This window comes from Octopus bimaculoides, chromosome 1 (genome assembly GCF_001194135.2).
Source record: "Octopus bimaculoides isolate UCB-OBI-ISO-001 chromosome 1, ASM119413v2, whole genome shotgun sequence".
Lineage (NCBI taxonomy): Eukaryota > Metazoa > Mollusca > Cephalopoda > Octopoda > Octopodidae > Octopus > Octopus bimaculoides.
Window position 1 is genome coordinate 96,625,864 of NC_068981.1, and position 20,999 is coordinate 96,646,862.

Below are 20,999 nucleotides of genomic sequence, written 5' to 3' on the forward strand. Positions count from 1 at the left end.
TATGTATATATTTACACACACACACACACACACATACATGCATACACTCATACATACATATACAGATAGACAAACAGACAGATGCATATTGTGTATCCTCATCATTGTATAAATAACCACATTTCCATGCTTGCATGGGTCAGATGAAATTAATTGAGGCAGATTTTTTACAGTTGAATGCCTTTCCTTCCACCAACACACATTTGATTGTGGAACTTATGACAACCTTATTGAGGACACAACTTAAAAATTTAAATTGGGACAAATTTTTACTATGAAAAATACATATTACTTGTTCTTCAAAAAATTTAATATATGCCATCAAACGCAAAGGATGCAAAGAAGATTGCTTTGAACAAACTAAACTCACTTTAAGAATGAGATTAGCAATTCATCATCAATAAATACAAGATACTAGAAAAATTCCACTTAGTGAACATCTAGACATGTGTGAAAACCAAATCTTCCAAATTTCTTATTTTCCAACTCAATCAATGTGCAGACAATACTATAGATCAGACAAGAATAAATAAGAAAAATTTGTTTATTCAAAAACAGAATCCATGGCTGAACAGGCTAGAAAAAACATCAATAATACATGATTCACCTTTTATTATGAAGTAATAATCTAGAAATATATGATGTATGTCTACTTGCACATTTTCTTAAGAAAACCAAAATTCTTATAGCAGCTATTATCTATCTTATTTACTCCACACCTTGTTATCTTACTTACCTCACAATTAGTTAGCAAAGAGATATGTTTTAACATATTCAACGGAAGTAAACTAGCACTAATTGATAACATTATTCTTCAACAGAATAATACACAATAATCATCTAACACTTTTATGTAAACAATCGTTATATTTTTAAAACTTAAAATACTTATCATTCCTGACATAAAATGAAAGAAAAAACACAGTAAAATGCAGTCCGATATGACAGGCCTATGAAGAGCCAGGGTGTCAGGATAACAAAAATGACCAAGAGAGAAATTGTGCTAGTTTGTGGTACAGCTGCTATTAGGGGATGCTGCTCTTATAGAAAGGTGCTCACATGTCATTTTACTTGCTAAGGCTGGATTCCATTCCTATTGCTAACTGCTCTTCACTATGCACATTGTATATTTTTCATGATACTAAAACTATAGAGGTTACCACATTCTCTAGTCACTTTCTATGGATTGCATGATTTCATGATTTGGTGGTCCTTCATCATGCACCTGCATAGGAGGTGGGGAAAGTTGCTTTGTACACAGGAAATGTAGAGAGTACTCAATAACTTAAGATTTGTGGACTGAGGAAGACAACAGAATGCAAGAGAGAGTGCTGACAGCTACTCAGTCAGAAATAGGTGATAAGACCATAATTGTAAGCAAAGACAGTACTTAAATTCCTGGAACTTTGCTCAGGAGACCAAGTGGGTGATTAGGAACGACATCAATGACATCAGAATAAACCAAAATGAGTGCATGGGAAGAGCAGGAGTGTATATGATAAGAGGCAGATTTTCTTGTATAGTCAAGAAGTGGAAAAACGCAAGGGTTGATGATGAAATTGAACAAAGAGTAAGTGATGTGTGGCAACAGATGTGACCTAGAATGGGAGAGAGTGAATACTGGGACAAGGACAAAGCTATGGTATATTGGGTGCAGTCCGATGCAGTCTGTTATGATAGGCCTATGAAGAGCAAGGGTGTCAGGAGAACAGAAATGGCCTAGAGAGAAATTGTGCTGGTTTGTGGTACAGAATGAAGTTAAAGTGCATTGGGTAGAGAGCTGACAGTGGTTTGATGAAGTCTCTTATACATAGGCCTATGATGGTTGAAGGGATTAGGGTGAGGAAAAGTAATGATGATGATGATGATGATCATCATCATCGTTTAACGTCCGCTTTCCATGCTGGCATGGGTTGGACGATTTGACTGAGGACTGGTGAAACCAGATGGCAACACCAGGCTCCAATCTAATTTGGCAGAGTTTCTACAGCTGGATGCCCTTCCTAACACCAACCACTCAGAGAGTGTAGTGGGTGCTTTTACGTGTCACCCGCACGAAAACGGCCACGCTCGAAATGGTGTCTTTTATGTGCCACCCGCACAAGAGCCAGTCCAGGGGCACTGGCAACGATCTCACTTGAAAACCCTACAAAGTCCAGTCAGGCGGTACTGGCAACAGTCACGCTCAAGATGGTACATCTTATGTGCCACCCGCACAAGAGCCAGTCCAGGGGCACTGGCAACGATCTCACTTGGCTTGCCGGGTCTTCTCACGCACAGCACATTTCCAAAGGTCTCGGTCAGTAGTCATCGCCTCGGTGAGGCCCAATGTTCGATGTGCTCAATATAGGTGGTGGGGAGATATATTAGAGACAGGGTGCTATGAGTGAGAAGGGTGAGGAATAAGTAGAAGAAAAGTTAGTAACAGTGTGCAGAGTGAGGAAGTCAGCAGATTGTTGGATTAGCAGGGTATAAAATATTTCAGCTTCTAAGCGATATCCTTGTGTTAAGGTATGTTTTTGCCATTGGTTAGATCTTCTATAGTATGCATCCACAACCACCAGGCCATAGATCCTCTGGTAAGAAGCTGCACAGAAAGAATAAATTAAAAAAATTTCTTTCTATTTTATTAACTATCACTGCAAGGTGTTTTTGCATTATATATCTATTATACAGGATGTTCAAAAAGTCTCTCCACAGTAAGTATTTTATTGCAAAATAAATATTTATAAGATAGTATAAGACTACAAGAGAATATATTAGATTTTACAAGATTTTAAAAAACTTTATAAGAGGTGTTGAAAGTGTTGTCCTTAATTTTCAATACATAAGTTGACTCTTCTACACATGTTTTGAAATACATCTTGGAGAGTCTGACATGGTATGGACTGTGGGAAGTTTAGGATTGCATCTTTTAGTTCATTAATGGTTTCTGGGCGATTCTTGTAGACTGATCTTTTATTTGCTCCCCACCCCCAAAAAGTCTGGCAGTATTAAATCATGTGGCTAAAGTCCCTTCAAAATAATCCATTCATCGAAAAACTCTTAAAGTAGCACCATGGTGATGTGCGAAGTATGTGCTGTAGCTCCATCTTGCTGAAATTATGCATTATTAATTTCACTTTCAGTGAGTTGGCCTACAATTGGATAGACACTATTTGAGCAATATCTCTGTGTTGATGGTATCTTCAAAAAATTCACTGCAGAGAGACTTTTGAACACCCTGTATATGTAATAATTAAATTACATATTCTGCACTTTGTGTTTTGTTATGCACATGGTCCGTAGGTCATGGAAAAATTGCTTTGCACAAAACTGGCCCTTTGGGGCAAAAACAGGTTAGGACTGCTGTTCTACAGCACAGCATATCACCGATAAGTTTAGTCCTTTGTTATCTTCTCCATGATGGGTAATATCTTTATATCAGGTTTCTATGCTTTCTCTTGAGTTTTCCTTGGTCTTGCCCTTCAAAAGGTTTCATTTACTTTGAGCAATAGACACGACATACAGCTGTCATCTTTCATATACATTACATGCTCACATCAGCACAGTTTTCTCTCTTCGCAGTAATACCTGATTCCTCTTATACCTGTTTTCTCTTACAGCTTATGCATATTCTGGTGTAATGCACATTTACATTACATATTTATTAGAGCCTGTTTGCTTCATTTCTTTCTTACCTTTGCATCTGCCACATACAAAACTTATCTTCACTGTTAGCCTGCCTGAAATTTCACAACACCTCTTATGTAAACATAGTTTATGCTGGGTGCAGCATATGGAGTTCCTACCAATTCCTTCTCTGCACGTCAAGCAAGTGAGTTTCCCTGATAATGCTGAAATCCTGTCTTCTTTCTTACATACTAAACATCTTAATCTTTGCTAAGTTTATCTTGAGGCCTTTCAATTCTAGGTTTTGCTTCATTGTCTGGAATTTCCTAATCAATGGAAACCGGTGAATGTTGGTGACAGGTAGAGCATTTAGTCATAGAAAATCTGCCTCAACAAATTCCATCTGACTCAAGCAAGCATGGAAATGTGAATGTTAAATGATGAAGATGAATACTGCTAAAGATAGATTCAGCTATAAAATCCAGATCATCAGCATATAGGAGTTCCTAAAGACAGCTAGTCATACACTCCTCTATGATGGACTGTAAAGATTATAATGAAGAAGCATGGTTTGAGGACCGAACCTTGGACACCTACCTTCATTCTAAATTCATCTCTGAACTCATTGATGCCTCTCACTTTAATAACTGTACCTATGTACATAGCTGGTACAGTCCTCACAAGCTATTCATTTACAACTAGTTTCTTTAGAGACCACCAGATAACAGAGCATGGCAACCTGTCAAAGGTTTTCTCCCAGTCAATAAATACCAGGTATTGTGGTTTGTTCTTAGCTAAGTTCTCCTGCAGTTGTCTCACTAAGAAGATTACATCTGTGGCACCTCTTCTAGGTCTAAAACCTAGCTGCATGTCATTGAATTAATCACTCAATTTGTGATTGTGATCTTCATAGCCGACTCCAACAATATGATGCCTCTATAATTTCCACTCCATAAACCATCTCCTCTGCCCTTATAGCAGTTTACAACAATACTACTACACAATTCATTGGATGTCACACATTTTTGGATTACTTGATTAAGTGTTCAGGTGACTATCATGTATCTTACTTTGCCAGATATTTTGAGCATCTCAGCAACTATTTCTGCTGGGCCACTAGCTTCCCCTACCTTCATGTTGTTGTTTTCTCTACCACATTGCTGATTATACTGGTTCCTCACTTTATCAACACGAAGCAGTTCCTCTTCATCCTAAGTATGCTCCTCATTCAACAACTTCTTATACTAACACTTCCATGCTTCTCTTTTGTCATCAACAGCAATGGTAAATATATCTTTATCATTTTATATACACTTCTTCCTAATGACATTTCAGTTCTACCTGACACTGTGCAGTCACTAAATATTCTTTCATTTTTACTTGTTTCAGTCATTTGACTGCAGCCATGTTGGAGTACCACCTTCCATTTTTTTTTTTTAGTTGAATAAATCAACCCCAGGACTTATTGTTTATAAGCTTAATACTTCTATTGGTCTCTTTTGCTGAACTGCTAAGTTACAGGGATGTAAACACACCAACATCAGTTGTCAAGTGATGGTGTGGGGACATAGACAGAGACACATAAATATATACACAATGGGTTTCTTTCAGTTTCCATCTACCAAATCCACTCACAAAGGTTTGGCCAGAAGACACTTGCTGAAGGAGCCATGCAGTGCGACTGAACCTGGAAAGTAAGCATCTTACCACACGACCATACCTGTGTCTATATATATATATATATATATACACCTTTTACCTCTTTTAGTCATTAGATTATGGCTATGCTGGGGTACCATCTTGAATTTACTTATTTTTTAAGCCTGGTACTTATTCTATCAGTTTCTTTTGCCAAATCACCAAATTACAGATGAAAAAACATCAACACCAGTTGTCAAGCAGTGGTGGGGGACAAATACACACACATTTTTATGAGGGGCTTCTTTCAGTTTCTGTCTACCAAATCCACTGACAAGGTTTTGGTCATCCCAAGGCTATAACAGAAGACATTTCCCCAAGATGCCATGTAGTTGGACTGAATCCTGAACCATGTGACTGGGATATATATATATATATATACACATCTATTTTCGCATTCTTGTGAACTTTCTACTCATGCACCCCGGGCAATCCTCTACCATTCCATTTATATTCACATCCTTGTACCTTGAGAGTGTGGAGGCGCAATGGCCCAGTGGTTAGGGCAGCGGACTCGCAGTTTCAATTCCTAGACCGAGCGTTGTGAGTGTTTGAGCGAAAACACCTAAAGTTCCATGAGGCTCCGGCAGGGGATGGTGGTGGCGAACTCTGCTGTACTCTTCTACCACAACTTTCTCTCACTCTTACTTCCTGTTTCTGTTGTGCCTGTAATTCAAAGGGCCAGTCATGCTGAATATCCCCGATATTTATCTGGTTTAATCTTTTGGTTTGTTCAAGACATTTAGTGGTTTTCTCATTACTAAATGTTCTGTTATGCTTTACAATAATAACTTTAGGGTACAGATAATTATGAATTTATATACCTATATTATGTGTGTGTGTGGTAAATGAAAAGGGATTCAGAAATCCAGGTGGTTGCCACAGTAAACACTCCTGCAAATACTGGATAACAGAGTGTATAGAAGGAAACAATACTTCAGTTGAAGAAAGATATTAATTTATTCATTTCATCATAAAGAGATGACTATGAGGTATATGTAATATGAATTAAAAATGCATAAGCATTGTTTATATTGATATTTTCCACTGTTAAAGGATTTATCTGACTTATGTTGTTGAAAGTCATAACCAAAGAATAAATGTGATACCGGTATCTACATTCTTTTACTTGTTACACACATTATAGATACATGGTTGGTCAAAAGTCACCTGACAGTAAATCAAAACCATTTAATTCCAAGATTTATTTATGTTTAACAACTGAATGAATTTAATAAAAACATCTAAAAATGAAACATCATGAAAATTGTTCAAACTGAAGTCCTTCTTGAGCGACACATTTTTCCATTCGAGTCAATACAGAATTACAGATAGTATTTATGGAATTTTGATGTACTGTCAGGTGACTTTTGGCCAACCCTGTATGTATATATATATACACACACACACACACACATATATATATACATACACACACATGTAAGTATGCATATATATATATATATATATATATATATATATATATATATATATATATATATATATATATATATATATATATATATACTTACCAACTGGAACAAAGAGACACGACTCAATAATTCCTAAATTTTAGAGAGAACACCATACATGGAGACTTCAAATCCTGTCAGAAACTAGTTAAATGCTAATGACAATTCAACTGATGATAATTATTCCTTCCTTTACATCTTCCAAAATTTGGGGCAACAGTGAAGTAATGACTACTTTTGATGGATTTTTTTCTCGATGTGGAAAATTATGCAATGCTTGTGTATGAAATTTACTTGTAGATATATATCATATTTAAGTTGAATGACTACATTTTCTAATACAATTAGGAAGGATGTGTGACTTCATTTACAAATATAAAAGTTTGAAGTAGAGATGGCTGCTAACTCTGGAAGCTAATCTTTGTTAGAATGTTTTACTGCAAGATCTGCTACTATCACTAATTCTTGCATAGTTATTTGAAAAACACAGGTATGCAAGATATGTATGTATGAAAGACAATAGAATAACTGCAACTGTTGTAAATGATGACTTTAGTTGTCCCTCACAAAATTTTACACAATTTTTGCTCAAAAAAGTAAAAATATTTTTATGCCTTTATATCGACCAAGGATGCATAGTATGTCAGGGACAGGTAGTATCTTTGACAGGGGAACATATCAGCACCCAAATCTCACCTGTGGCTCCAAGTAGTTATTTGCATGTATTGATAGCCACAACCTAGCAAACTGCTTTGACTTGTGTGCTAAAAACCAGGTGAGGGTAGCCAATGGGTATGTAACTCTGGGTGAGTTAAGGCTTGTCTACTTATGCATTTGAAGACTGGATCCGGTGAATTCTGCAAAAGAAACCTTCATGGTCCAGCAAAGAGGAAGGCAGCTGCAGCAATGTATTGTGGTGTGTAGAGAGAAAGATGAGATAAGACATCTTGGTCATCCACTGCATCTATCTCCATCCCCAGTTGTCTTGCCAACAGACTGAAGACAGTCATGAATGAGAGAGCTAGATTGATGGTGTGCAACTTATTTTCACTTTAAACAAAGTTACCACACAAGTCATCATTCATCTTTTATTCTCCTTGAATGACTAGACAATCCCTTTCAATCTGATGGACAAACATGTATGCTGAGTGCATTTGAACAAGCAGTGATCTTTCTTCATGCCAAATCAGCAACTTGGTTTCAATTCTCTGTTAAAGCCTATTAAAAGTTTAAAATATATGTAGTTGGTGTTTTGATGTTCCCATCATTAAATGTTAAGTGACTTCACTATAGTTTTACTTGCAGGTGACGTCTCTAAGCAATTTTATTTTCGTACACTAACCTATATACAAGCTTTTACATTTGATTATTTTGGCAAGTACAGTGACGAGGTCAAAAAATCACAAATATATCCAGAGCTGTCTCCAGGACTTGCCTAAAATTAAAAATACAAGGTAGCCAATCGATAAGTAAAATTGTCCCCCACCCCCTCAGGTCATAATTATTTTAAGTTAGATTTTAAAATACTTTGCTACGTTAAATAAGCTAACTCTAATTTAATTAAGGTTTGAAAGTCGAAGGAGTGTCACAACGGAGAAACTGCTTTCCACACAGCAGCAAAACATTTTACACATTCTCGTTCCGTTAATCTTTATAGCAACCAAACCCTACATTACTACCTTATAGGAAAAAAAGACACATCGGACATACAAAACGATGAGATTGTCACGACTGGAATAACTGTGATCATATGTCTGCTCGAGAGGTGATCCAAGGCTAAACAATAACCTGAAGTTCACGTGTTAACGAGGGAACCTCTGTACAGTTGCTCGACCCACTTGAAATAGCAGCCAAATAGCCTTCAAAGTCGCACATGACCTATCTTCAAAAAGGGCATATCAACTAATGTAATGCAAAATACATCCCTAAAAAAATAAACAAATAATAGACCAGATGGTCATTGATGGATGGCATGCTTTTGATAAGTTCGACAGGATATGGGACTATGCTGGAGTTGACCTTTCAACCTTTTACGTGTTCATATATTTGGGAACCTAATTCAATCGACTCACCTCTTCTAGCTACAAATAAGTATCGCAAGTGCCCATGAAGAAATTAATTTGTTCATGTGTATATATGTGCGTTGATCTATTTGTTTGGCGTTATACCATTCACTGACTTCCCATCTAATCAGGTTTACGTAGTATGGCAAAGTTATGCTGATAAATAAGAGAAATGTGTCAAAAGCAGCGGAATATGTGTGTGTATTTTTTTAGAGTATGCGCATGTTTGTTCTAATTGAGTGTTTAAGTGGTTTAATATATTGTCAACTGTACACTGCTGCATCTTTTCTCCCACGTCTCCTTACACTGCATGCGTAATCGTAATTCCTGCGTGTTGCTACAGAGTGGGAGGAGAAGGTAGGCGTGGCCTCAACTATGACGTATTGTGACGTTTGTTATCAAGTTTGTTTTGACTGAATTTTTCTTTTTCTTTTATTAATGGCGTCTCGGCAGCCGTTTCCTCTCGTGGCTGGTCACTAAGTTCGGTGACAGATGTCGTTGATACTGTAACAGTAGTAGCACTAGTAATGGTATGATGGTGAGTTGGCAGAAAGGATAATGGGCTTGATGTTTCACAGGATTTTCTATACGTCTCTCTCTCTCTCTCTTTCTTTTTAAAAATTAAAATCCGGACTGAATTCATTTTCTTTATCAATAAAATAGAGTACTGGTCATGAATTGATTATGATTCAGTTATCGTCGAAACAAATCGACATTGCTGATGTGATCACGATGACAATATTAGCAACGATTACGTTGTTGTTATTGTTGCTGTCGGTGATGGTAGTGGCGATAAGGAGGCTGACAGTGTCAGTCGGATAATATATTTCGAAAATTGGTCAATCAGTAGTATTTAAGAATCATTTCCTTTTACCGTGTGTATACGTCTTGGCCCGTGCAGACAGACGTACACGTATAAGCATTTATTAACAGATATAAGGCTGAGGCTTCACCTGTACCTGCTTAAAGGTGTATCTGATAAATGGCATTAATTTTTAACATTGACACAAGGTCACCGATTTTCTGGAAGGCGTACACTGGATTATATGGTACTATTTAAGATGGTTTTTTTTTTTAATCGTGGGTGCGAATCTACTGACTAGCGCGTGAGTGCAATGCGCGCGTCCGCTGACCAGTGCGGGTACGCGCATCGGACCCACTCTTCTTAAGTAGTACCGATTATATTGGTCCCAATACTTAAACTGGTACTTTACTTGCTTTATCTAACACGGAAGTATGAAAGGCAAAACCGACCCTTGTGGGATTTGATCTCACAACGTAAGGGGACGTAACAAAATATTGCAAGACTTTTGGGTGGAGCTCTACAAATTTCCTTCAGTCCTTCAAAAGCAATCTGATTCCATGATATAGATGAGGGAAAATTCATCACGGGAACGTTCTGCACATTAAATGTAAGACACGGTAGGGTCTCATATAGGTATTATAGTGTCGGGGTCCCCAATCACCAAGCCGTAACTCATTTGGTACCAAGCCACATAGAAACTCTAAATTTAAAAATTTTATTTCTAGTTTATTAACTATCGTAGTTTGTGGAGTGTTTTGCATTATATATGTAATAATTAAATTATTTATTATACACTTTGTGTTTTGTCATAAATGTAATCCCCTAGTCTTTCGGAAAATTGCTTTGCATGAAACTGGTCCATAGTGCAAGGACGGTTGGGGACTGCTGGTATATTGTATTGAAAAATTTTCAATCAATTGAGATTATCTAAGAGATAAGTAGAAAGGAAATTTAAAAACAAAAAAAAAACAAACGAAAGATAACTCTAATATGATCAGTCAATGTAAAGTTTTGGACAATGCAGATTAGAATGAATTGTCTTTAAAGCTAACTGGTGAGAGCAAGACATATTTCCATCTTATTAAACCTCCTCAATAAAGTATACTCTGTTCATTTGGCAAGATAAGAATGATCAAGATATATAGGAATAAATGGAATATGGTGTGCTTGTTATAAATATCAATTACAAGGTTGACAAGAAAAATACCTCAATGGAATATTATGCACACAAAATACAAATATGACAAAATCTCAGGCATCATAGTTAATTGAAAAACTTTGTTATCCAAATCTAGTTCAAAATCTAAAAGCAAGGGAGATAATTCTAATAAGATCAATTGGTTGAAATTTTTAGACACCACAGATTGGAGTAGATCTGATCTTTAAAGTCAACTGTTGAATCTTTGATTGCCAAGTTTCCATGAGCAATCAGTATATTCAGAAATGAACTTGGTGTCCACCATCCTTTGGAGTCCATGCTTCACACTCAAACAACACTACTGATGAGATTAAAGTTATTTAGCTTCATGCCTTTGTTGAAGGCACAGTCTCTCCATATTGTATTAAATGGCTTCAGAGCTGAACTCCTGACATCAAGTCTTGCTCTGATTTCCTGGCTGAAATCTGATATTTGATCAACAATGGAGCCCAGGTACTTGAACTTGTCAACCAGGGTTAGTTTGATCCCATGGAATTGTACAGTAAGCTGCTCTGGATCCTGGTTGATGGCCATGATCTTGGCCCTTTTAGTGAAGAAGCAGCATTTGGAAATTGTCTAGCCAATTATATTTCTTATGTAGAATGCTTCTATAAATGCTAAGGTGTGTTTCACCACTCCTAGTGGTCTCAGAGAATAACAGACACTAATCCAGAATTTCTAAAACATGACACTGCTACATGGTTGTTTGGTTCTACCACCCATTTGGTTGGTGTTGTTTGTTTTACTATGACCCAACCATGGAACACTGTACAGTCTGCATTCTATCAGTAAGCACACATCAGCAACCTGATGCAATATACATATACAGTAGATATAATTATATAAAATCAGGAGGTTTGTGAGTGGAATATATATTTATTTAACCACATGACTTCTTTAGGATAAAGATCATTTTGCAACCTTCTTCATCTAGTATTAATTTCAGTATGCAAAGAATTGTGTGTTTGCATTAATGTGTGCTCAGTATTAAATAATACAATTGCATGTTCACATATTTATGCAAATAAAGCCACCTCATCAGATACTGGAACATCATGGTTATACAATACATGTACACATAAACACATACTTGTGTGCATGTTCTGTGCACATGCATATACATGCTAATGTTTATATGTATATGTTTATGTGTGTGTATCTGTATGTAGACATAAATGTATTTAGTGTCTGTACAACACATCAATATATCTAGCAATCAAGTACTGTATTTCAAAGTCAATTATGCTATTCTCCAGAGAATGTGTTGAGAGTTTTCTTTATAGAGTAGAAATCTGGATTATGAAGGAGGAGCTTCAATGTTGCCATGATAGAACAGAGACCAAGCATCTCATAGAGCAAAGACAAGACCAAAGAGGCAATTTATGGACACATTTCACCCATCTCTACAATTTTTGCTCAATGCAGTGCAGGCTTTGGTGGTCATTGTTATTATGGTCAGCAGTACAATGTATCGGGTGTTATGTTTTGAAGACTTCTGCAACTTAAGTGACAACAAAGACCACTCAGTTACATTGATGTTATTGGCAGAGAGATACAATATGAAACTGAGGATCTACCATAACCATTGTGGGAGAAGATAACTGGGATGGATTTTGCAATGTATCCTGGCTGCAACCACTTGAAGAAATACACACACACACATATATATTTAATAGGCAGAAGTTACAAAATGACTCTACCAATATATGTGTGTGGAGAGAGAGAGAGAGAGAGAGAGAGAGAGAGAAAGAGAGAGAGAAAGAGAGAGAGAGAGAGAGAGAGAAAGAGAGAGAGAAACTGTAGTGTTAACAGGCATAAATTTGGTATTATTCCTATTTGTTTTCACTTAATTCTTTACTTTTGTTTAAGTGTATGAAAACTTCTTGTTCTTTTATCTAGAGTATTTTTCTTCATTGTACATATTCTTTGGTTGCTATTTTGCTTCATATTTCTGTGCTTTTTCCAGTGTTTTACCAGCATAACTTTATATATTCTTAATTTTCTTTGTCTCCTCCCTATTTTATTATCTTCCTATTATTAAATACTATAATACACACATATGTCTACATCTATGTACATGGTATTAATAATGACAAAACCTTGACGCTATCAACTACCTCACCTCTCCTCAAAATTGCTAAATCAGAATTATTGGTGCATTGGACAAAATGCTTAGTAGCATTTGTTCTGGCTTATGTTCTGAGTTCAAATTCTGTCAAAGTCAACTTTGTCTTTCAACCTTTCTAAGTCAATAAAATATGTACCAGTTGAGAACTGTGTGTTAATGTTGTTGACTTAACCTCTACTCCTAAAATTGCCGAGTGCCAAAATTTAAAACCACTACATCCTATGTTTAAATACTGCCAAAGTCAACTTTGCCTTTCATCCTTTAGGATTCGATAAAATAAGTGCCAGTTGTGCACTGGGGTCAATATCATCAACTAACCCCCTTCCTGAAATTTCAGGCCTTGTGCCTATAGTAGGAAGGATTATTATTAAGATGGTAATGACTTGGCAAAAATCAGTTGACCAGTGGATAAAATTCCTGGCAATATTTAGTTATAACTCTTTTATGATTTTAAGTTCAAATCCTGTCATGGTTGATTGGCTTTCATCTTCTGGAACATATAAACTAAAGCACTAGCCAAGTGCTAGAGATTATATATTCCTTTCCACACTATACATGTATGACTTCAAATCAAAGTTGTTAATCATTATAAATAAAAAGGCAATGGAGTAACTGTATTACCAGTCAAATGTCCAATAGTCTTTTAATTCGTCTCAGTACATTGTGGGTATAGCTCACAACAGAGCTTTCTTTAATTTTTTATCTCTCCAGGGTTAATGAGCTAGGACTGTCAGTATAATGGCATCTATTCAGTCAAAAACCACCTCTCCTACAAATTTAGAGCCATCTAAAAATATAAGAAATTAGATTAGGAGCAGGCATGGTTGTGTGGTAGAAAGCTTCCTTCCCAACCACATGGTTCTGGGTACAGGTCCACTGTGTAGCAGTGTGGGTAAGTATCTCCTACCATAGCCTTGAGTCAATTTGGTACACAGACACTGAAAGAAGCCAGTCATGTGTGTGTGTGTGAGTGCATATGTGTGTTTGCTCCCTACCATTGCTTGAAAAACAGTGCTTGTGCATTTACATCCCCATAACTTAGCAGCTTGGCAAAAAAAAAGAAAAACGATAAAATATCAGGCTTATGGGTTGATTCCTTGGACTGAAAATTCTTCAAGGTGGTGTCCCAGCATGGCCGCAGTCTAATGACTGAAACAAGTAAAAGAAATTTGTTATTCTACCTTGTGTTAGTTTATTGTACATTCTTTACATTCCAGCTAATGTCGACTTTTCCTTCCAACCCTCCAGAGGCCATCAAATTAAAATTCATATAGTAGAGCCAATTAAAACAATTTTTTTTCATGTATAGCCTTGTGCTAAAGTTAGAAACCACTATTATTATTAGCATTGTTGTTTTGCCAAAGACTGGGTCCATGAATTTACTTGCAACAGATTCCTGACAATAACGTCTGCTTAACCCTTTGCCTGCCCAAAACGTTTTCATAAATTTGTCCTAAACATCCATGCTTGTTTGCAGACTTTCTTTTAGTTAGCACTTATTTTATGTTCTGAATGATATAAAGCTTTCCTTTCTAAAGTCCCAAGTTATGGTGTGTGAAAAAATTGGGAATGTGTACCATGTAAGATATAAGGAATGCCTGGGAAATATATCCAGTGTATTGCACGTAATACACAGGGTAGGCAAAGGGCTAAGAGACGACAAAAGAGATTCTGCGTCAGTAGTGTAATTCTTAAGTGGTCCCTGGATTAATATTAGGACTTGTCATCATGTGTACATGCATTTGCTTATTTTAATTGCTTTCCAGTAGGTTGCATAATTTCATGCTCAACTGGATTGGTTAACTTTTTGATTTAATTTCATTGACTTTTATGCTCAAGTGGTCCATAAAAATATTCAGTAAAATAATTGGCAACCTCTGCTTTACATAGTTGCTGGTTCTGCAAGAATTAGAACCTAAAAATCTCCCTCAAACACACCCTATCATCTTACATCGGATGATATAGTCCTAGATATATGATCTGGAAAAAAAAAGGGGGGGGAGTGGGTGGAAGTGTCACGGCTGGAACGCCATTGATCATAATCTACTTGAGGAGAGCTGACCTGAAACCAAACAACGTCTGCTAATTCTCTCTTGCCCATCTTTAAGCAGCAACTAGGCCACCTAGAATAAAATCCTCGATTTGCTGTTAGAATATGTATATGAATACAACACATCAATCGTTTCAAACACCCAAAAGTTACAAAAAATTCTTTTGGGTGATATCGAATAAAATATGGCAGAATTCTTTGACAGTAGTCCGAAAAGGAGAAGAAAACGTTTCGTCCTTAAGGGTGTTAGTGCCATAAACATGAAGTTCATTTCAATTGTGAAGAGAAAATGAGTGCTTTCACGTGTTTCTGTATTATATACATGGGTGCTTCTTTAGAAGCGCACCTCTCCAAGAAAATGACGTCTAATTTCTAAAAAAAAAAAATAATGAAAATGGGATATATATCTAAAATAAATGAAGTATGCAAAAAAAATTGAGAAGATTCATCTATTTTTAAATATTTTATATACTAAAAAATAAAACACGGAAAACTGGCACTTGCGAATATAAACAAACATGTCGGACGATACAAGTGGTGGTAACTTTTATCAGATATTATTAATGATACGAGGGCCACGACAATAATTCTTGATAGTTTTTAATCAGATCTTTTACTGCTCACACAGGTTAGGGTTAGTTTTAGGGTTAGGTGGTGTGCACTCGCTTTCCCGTTCAGGCACAAAATTTGACAGAATAGTATATATATATATATATTAGTTATAAACTGACTTTTAAGAAAAATATTGTGAAACGGTCTTCTTACAATTCGCAGACGATTGTATTACCAATATCTGACTGGTAAAAGAAAGTTATCGTCCAACATGTTTGTTTATATTCGCGAGTGGCCGTTTTCTGTATTTTATTTTTTAGTATAAAATATTTAAAAACAGACGAATCTTCCTAATTTTTTTGCATACTTAATTTATTTTGGATATATTTCCCATTTACGTAACTTTTTTGACAAGTAAGCGTCATTTTCTTAGAGAGGTGCGCTTCTAAAGAAGCGCCTATACATGAATTAAAAGAAAAAAAAGGGGACACAGTATTTGCTTTGTAGTGAGTGTTCCAATGAGAAACTGAAATTAAGTTAGAGAAACTAAGTTTTAGATTTATGGAACAGAGGAAAGTTTACTAGTAACGCTCATTCCTATTTCAGATGACATTAGAAGTGAGAAGAGAACTAGCATCCTATGGGGAAATGAAAACGCAACTCGTATCACTTAGCTTACCTATAGACTTCACAGATACACAAACACATTAGATGCTTACAGCACCTGGGTTTTCCAAGTCATCCATTTGAGAACCAGGTCTGATATTTCTTTAGTTCGCAAAAAAGGTTAAGAAGAGGAATTTTCAACATTTAATAACATCAATATTTTCTCATTCAGGAAATGTTAATACAATTTCAGTTAAAGTACCTTTAATATTAACTCTACAGCGCAGTATTTATTCTTTGTATAATTTGTAACATCATCATATATCCTCAAAAAGGAAAATATGCTAGGATACATTTCAAAACATTAGCAAAATAATAATAATAATAATAAATCACCACTTAACATAAAACTGTGTCCATGAAGGCAGTTACGAGCAAACTACAGCCTGTAGAACTTTCTGAATGGCACGCCAACGAAAAATTACCTTGAATTTTTGCTTAGTAGTGCGGCCCTCTTCACGTAAAGAGGTTGCCAATACCTCTATTAAAGTATGGTGAAATTTTGGCAACGAATACTTACAGCAAATATTTGTAGCCTTTCGGAAATTCTATCCATTTCGCACGTTATTTTGTAGTCGACCCCTAAGTCTCGTCTATATCACATGATAGGTCTAGCTTCACGCGAGAGTTGATGTCAAGTGTAATGGCGTCCGCTCTTTTGACACAACTTTTTCGTTATATCGAGTCCGATGTTGTTTGTAACCATAGCTGCATTTTGAAATCATTAGGTAGTACAGTGCAACTCTAAACGGGACCGATTTGTAATAAGCAACGCGCTAATTGACATCTTCGAGCTGTATCTGTCATGGGGACAAGGATAAGTTACATTAACACGTGAGACTTAGCAAACAAGTAAGTGCAGTTTCATATATTGACAAAAGGTTTTTCTTCTGTTTCTCTCTCTTTCTGTCTGTATCTCTTTAACATTCATCTGATTAACTCCTTACCTTTGAATATACGTACATTATTTTAATTTTTTTCTTTTTTTTTTTGATACCTCAGAAAATTTTAGCCACAGAAATTATCAGAATGTCAAGATGTTTAACTGTTTCGATTAGGCGTTGTCATTTACTTAACGTAGTAAGTCGTTTTCTTTCTGATTTTGACGGAGATAGAAAAAATGGTCTGTAAAGGTAAACCAGTTATGAACGTAAGGAAATTCTCTATGAAATAAAGCACCTTTCAACGATGTTAAAGGTTGGACAGTACAGAAAAAGAATCAACATTGAGACTGAAGTGTTATATAACGTGTGTATATGTACTCCGCTTGTTTTATATTAAAACGTCATTATTTTGCCTGTATCTTAATGTTTTGTTAAAATATCAGAAAGCAAATCCATGAAAGTTGCCATACATTCATTTATAGTTGAGGCTATGAAGTTGTCTGCACCTGTCCGTGATACCGACCAATTTATAAACGATTTAAGTTACGGGATAATGTACAATGATGTTATATTCTCGTTTATAGGTTAAATAACTTACACAGAGCAAACTTTGCTTTTCGTTTCCGCTGTCGATAAAATAAAGTACCGGTGAGGTACTGGGACGGATTGGTTATCGATTAATTCTTTCCCTCCATATTTCAGGCCTGTTGTCTATGTTTGAGACATAAGTTTAGAGCTTTAATAATTTACTTAGGTGGGATAATGTAATTGTTATTTACTTAGCAACACCTGTGTGTGTGTGTGTGTGTGTGTATCCATCCATCCATCCACACACACACATCCTTTGAAAGTGATCCATTTAAGTATGGTTTTATAAATTTGAGTGTTTTGTCGTTGCACTGCTTTTGCACTTGCTGCTATACGAGTGCGATAAAAATGTGAATAACGACATACCTAATTCGAATGATTTTTCATATTTCTCTTCGATCTCAATTAAGGTAGATATAATTACGGGAAAGTTACGAATGGGGGCGGTTGTTTATTCAGAAACTCCACTTGATTACGCTTACCTGATGCATACAGTCATTCAATCTCGACTTTAAACTGATAATTTAAAGACTAATGTAAATAGAGTTAGACTTCTTTCGTTATTCAAGATTTAAACCCAGGATTTTCAGCATTGTATGTTTGTGTTGTTTATTCCCTTCGATCTGATTGAATAGGCTTATCAAAGGCATCCCAGTCGATACGAGCGACATTTTTTAAAACACTAGGATGTGATTTGAGGACTATATCTAAAGGTTCAGTGACCTCATAAATCCCCTCGTTTGCTCCTATGGTTGTATTGAAGGTTCTAATTCGAATTTATAATTTAAAAAAAAATTAAAAACTGACGGGAGGTAACTCTGAAAAGTATGCATCAGTTAAACTGCTGATGGCAAACTAATGAATGTACACATAATATAATAATGAATGCATGTATCACGAAAGAAATGTCGAATTGCGATAGACTTACCGACTTTTGGACAGCCAAATTGGCAAAGGCTTTTAAGAATAATGCAAAACGAAAGTGTTATCCTTACTCCAAAAGCTGTATGCTCACTAGTTTTGTAGCAAATATTCTTTCTTTCACTTGTTTCAGTCATTGGTTTGCGGCCATGCAGGAGCACCGCTTTAAAGGGTTTTTAGTCAAATAAATTGACTCTAATACTTATTTTTTAAGTTGGGTACTTATTCTATGCGTCTCTTTTGCTGAACCGCCACGTTTCGAGGGTGTAAACAAACCAACACCTGTTGTTAAGCGGTGTGAAAAGGACAGGCAAAGAGATACACAGATAGTTTCTGTGTACCAAATCCACTGCAAGCTATTGGTCGATCCAAGGCTACAGTTGAAGACACTTGCCCACGGTGCCGCGTAGTGGGACTGAACCCGAAATTGTGTGATTGCACAACGCTCTTTTTAACTACACCGCCATGCCTGCACCTATTGTTTGTTTTGGAATTTTACTCTTGTCTGAAATTTTCAAAATTATCATTTAACGGGCCAATTGAAATGGCATGACAACATCAAAAGCAGGTGATGCATAATAAAATCGAAAAATTATTTGTGCTCATTTGTAATCAGCATGGCCGAAAATAAAATTTCGCATTCGGTCCTTAACTCCGTCGTATTCTAAAATGTCCAGTTCTGTATATCCACTTAGCACGATTTGCTAACTGGATATTCATGATCAACGTCTCGATTATGTCAAGGTTTTGTAATCTAATGCGCATAATGTTGCCAACCACTCGTTCAACTCTGAGCTGGAAAGGAGTAGCTACATTCATATGATGGGCAGATGTGTCAAACCTGAGTGTACGAGATAGAGGACCGTAGATTGATCTATTAGGCCCTTCTTTGATGCATGTAAAACAAGAGCTACAGTCTAAAAATGAAAACTAATGATCTAATTTGATGCTATCGCCTGATAAACTGTTACACTTCACTGAGAACTACTACAAGATACAAAAACAGTTCAAACGTTTTCTTACAACCAGCAAAATTTTTGTTGTAATGTGTAGATCCGGGAGTATAGTTTTAGATCAAGGAATTTGAATTTTCCACAATAAAAGTTAAATTAATTTGCCTTTTACACTGTATAAAGGATAGATTAATTATTAAAGAATGAAAGCTTTATAAACAATTTGAAAGTTTTATTTATATGTCGATTTCTCTCTCTCTCTCTCTCTTTTTTTTAATTTTCAGAGTTAACATCTGTTAAGTATTTTTCTATTTCAAGATTATAATAGTATTAAATGAGTTGAAAGGTGTTTTAAATACATTGGTGTGTAAAATTCACAGTGATAGAAAAAATTCCTAATTAATTTAGAAGTAACCATTCGCGTACCTTCTTTTAAAGAGTTCCATCCATACATCGCTTGTCTGATGCATAAGTACATTTTCCTGTGCGGAATGGTCTTGTCCGATTAACTACCCACTATTAATTAACAGATCCATCCAGTCCCAGGTTTTAGATGAACGATAATTGTTATTCATTGTTTGTAATAAAATTATTTATTTTTATAACATGGATCACCTCGTCAAGTCTCGGTGTAATTATATTTGTATAAGACGGTTAAACTTATTCATGTTGAATTCACATATGAAGTAGAATATCACCTGCTATTTACCAGTGTCTTGTTTAGGTCGATGCTATAGAATAAGGGGATAGGTACCAGTCTTAACTGTAGTGCTTCGTGGAATACAGCAAATTAAAATTGGTAGTTTAAAATGTTTTTGTTTGTTTGTTTTTTTTTTATACGAGAGGATACAGTTGCTTAGTGTTTTATTTATTTACCGTTATCAAATAGATTGAAAGCAATACCGGATATAACGTTTTCTCGTGTTTTATTTACCTACGTAACAATTAACAATTAGACTTGTCGTCATAACGCCATGTCTCGATTCTGCAACGTTGTGACGACATTTACTATCACGATTATATTTAACATCTCTTCACTACGTCATTGATGATTATGTCCTGTCTTACCAACACGTCACATTTGTCCGCTGGACATAGTCTTTAGGTCTCTGCTACCACATCTATCACAGTTTACTTTTATTGTTGCCTGCTGTTTGTTTCCTGACATTCGATATTGTGTTTTAAAACGGCGATTACAGAATATTTTATCTAACCTTTAAGCTGCAGCAGAAAATATTGATATTGTTATTTATACGTTAACAGATGCCCCTGGATAAAGATTTGTCTATTACAACATTCGATTTCCTCTTTATAAAATTGAAACTTGCCTGATCTAGAGAAATCTTTAATTTTCCTTTCGATTTTCAATTGTTTTACTGTTCGCACTTGGAGTATATATATATATATAT

At 35.8% G+C, this 20,999-nt stretch overlaps 2 protein-coding genes across 3 annotated transcripts in view; one reads left to right on the plus strand and one right to left on the minus strand.

Annotated features, from left to right (window-relative positions):
* Nucleotides 1-20,602, minus strand: part of LOC106867929 (myosin-G heavy chain) — a 116,350-nt gene extending 95,748 nt beyond the window's left edge. The window contains exon 1 of one of the 2 annotated variants that reach the window (XM_052968404.1): nucleotides 20,017-20,602. In XM_052968404.1, the coding sequence (XP_052824364.1) occupies nucleotides 20,017-20,068 (52 nt within the window). In that variant the 5' untranslated portion in view covers nucleotides 20,069-20,602. Of the gene's footprint in view, nucleotides 1-16,764; nucleotides 16,839-20,016 lie in introns of those variants that run through there. The other variant, XM_052968413.1, reaches the window with a different exon arrangement.
* LOC106875960 (transmembrane protein 248) overlaps nucleotides 16,880-20,999 on the plus strand; it is a 67,667-nt gene continuing 63,547 nt past the window's right edge. Inside the window, exon 1 of the mRNA XM_052968439.1 lies at nucleotides 16,880-17,096. The gene's annotated coding sequence lies outside the window, so the exon portion shown is untranslated. The remainder of the gene's footprint in view (nucleotides 17,097-20,999) is intronic.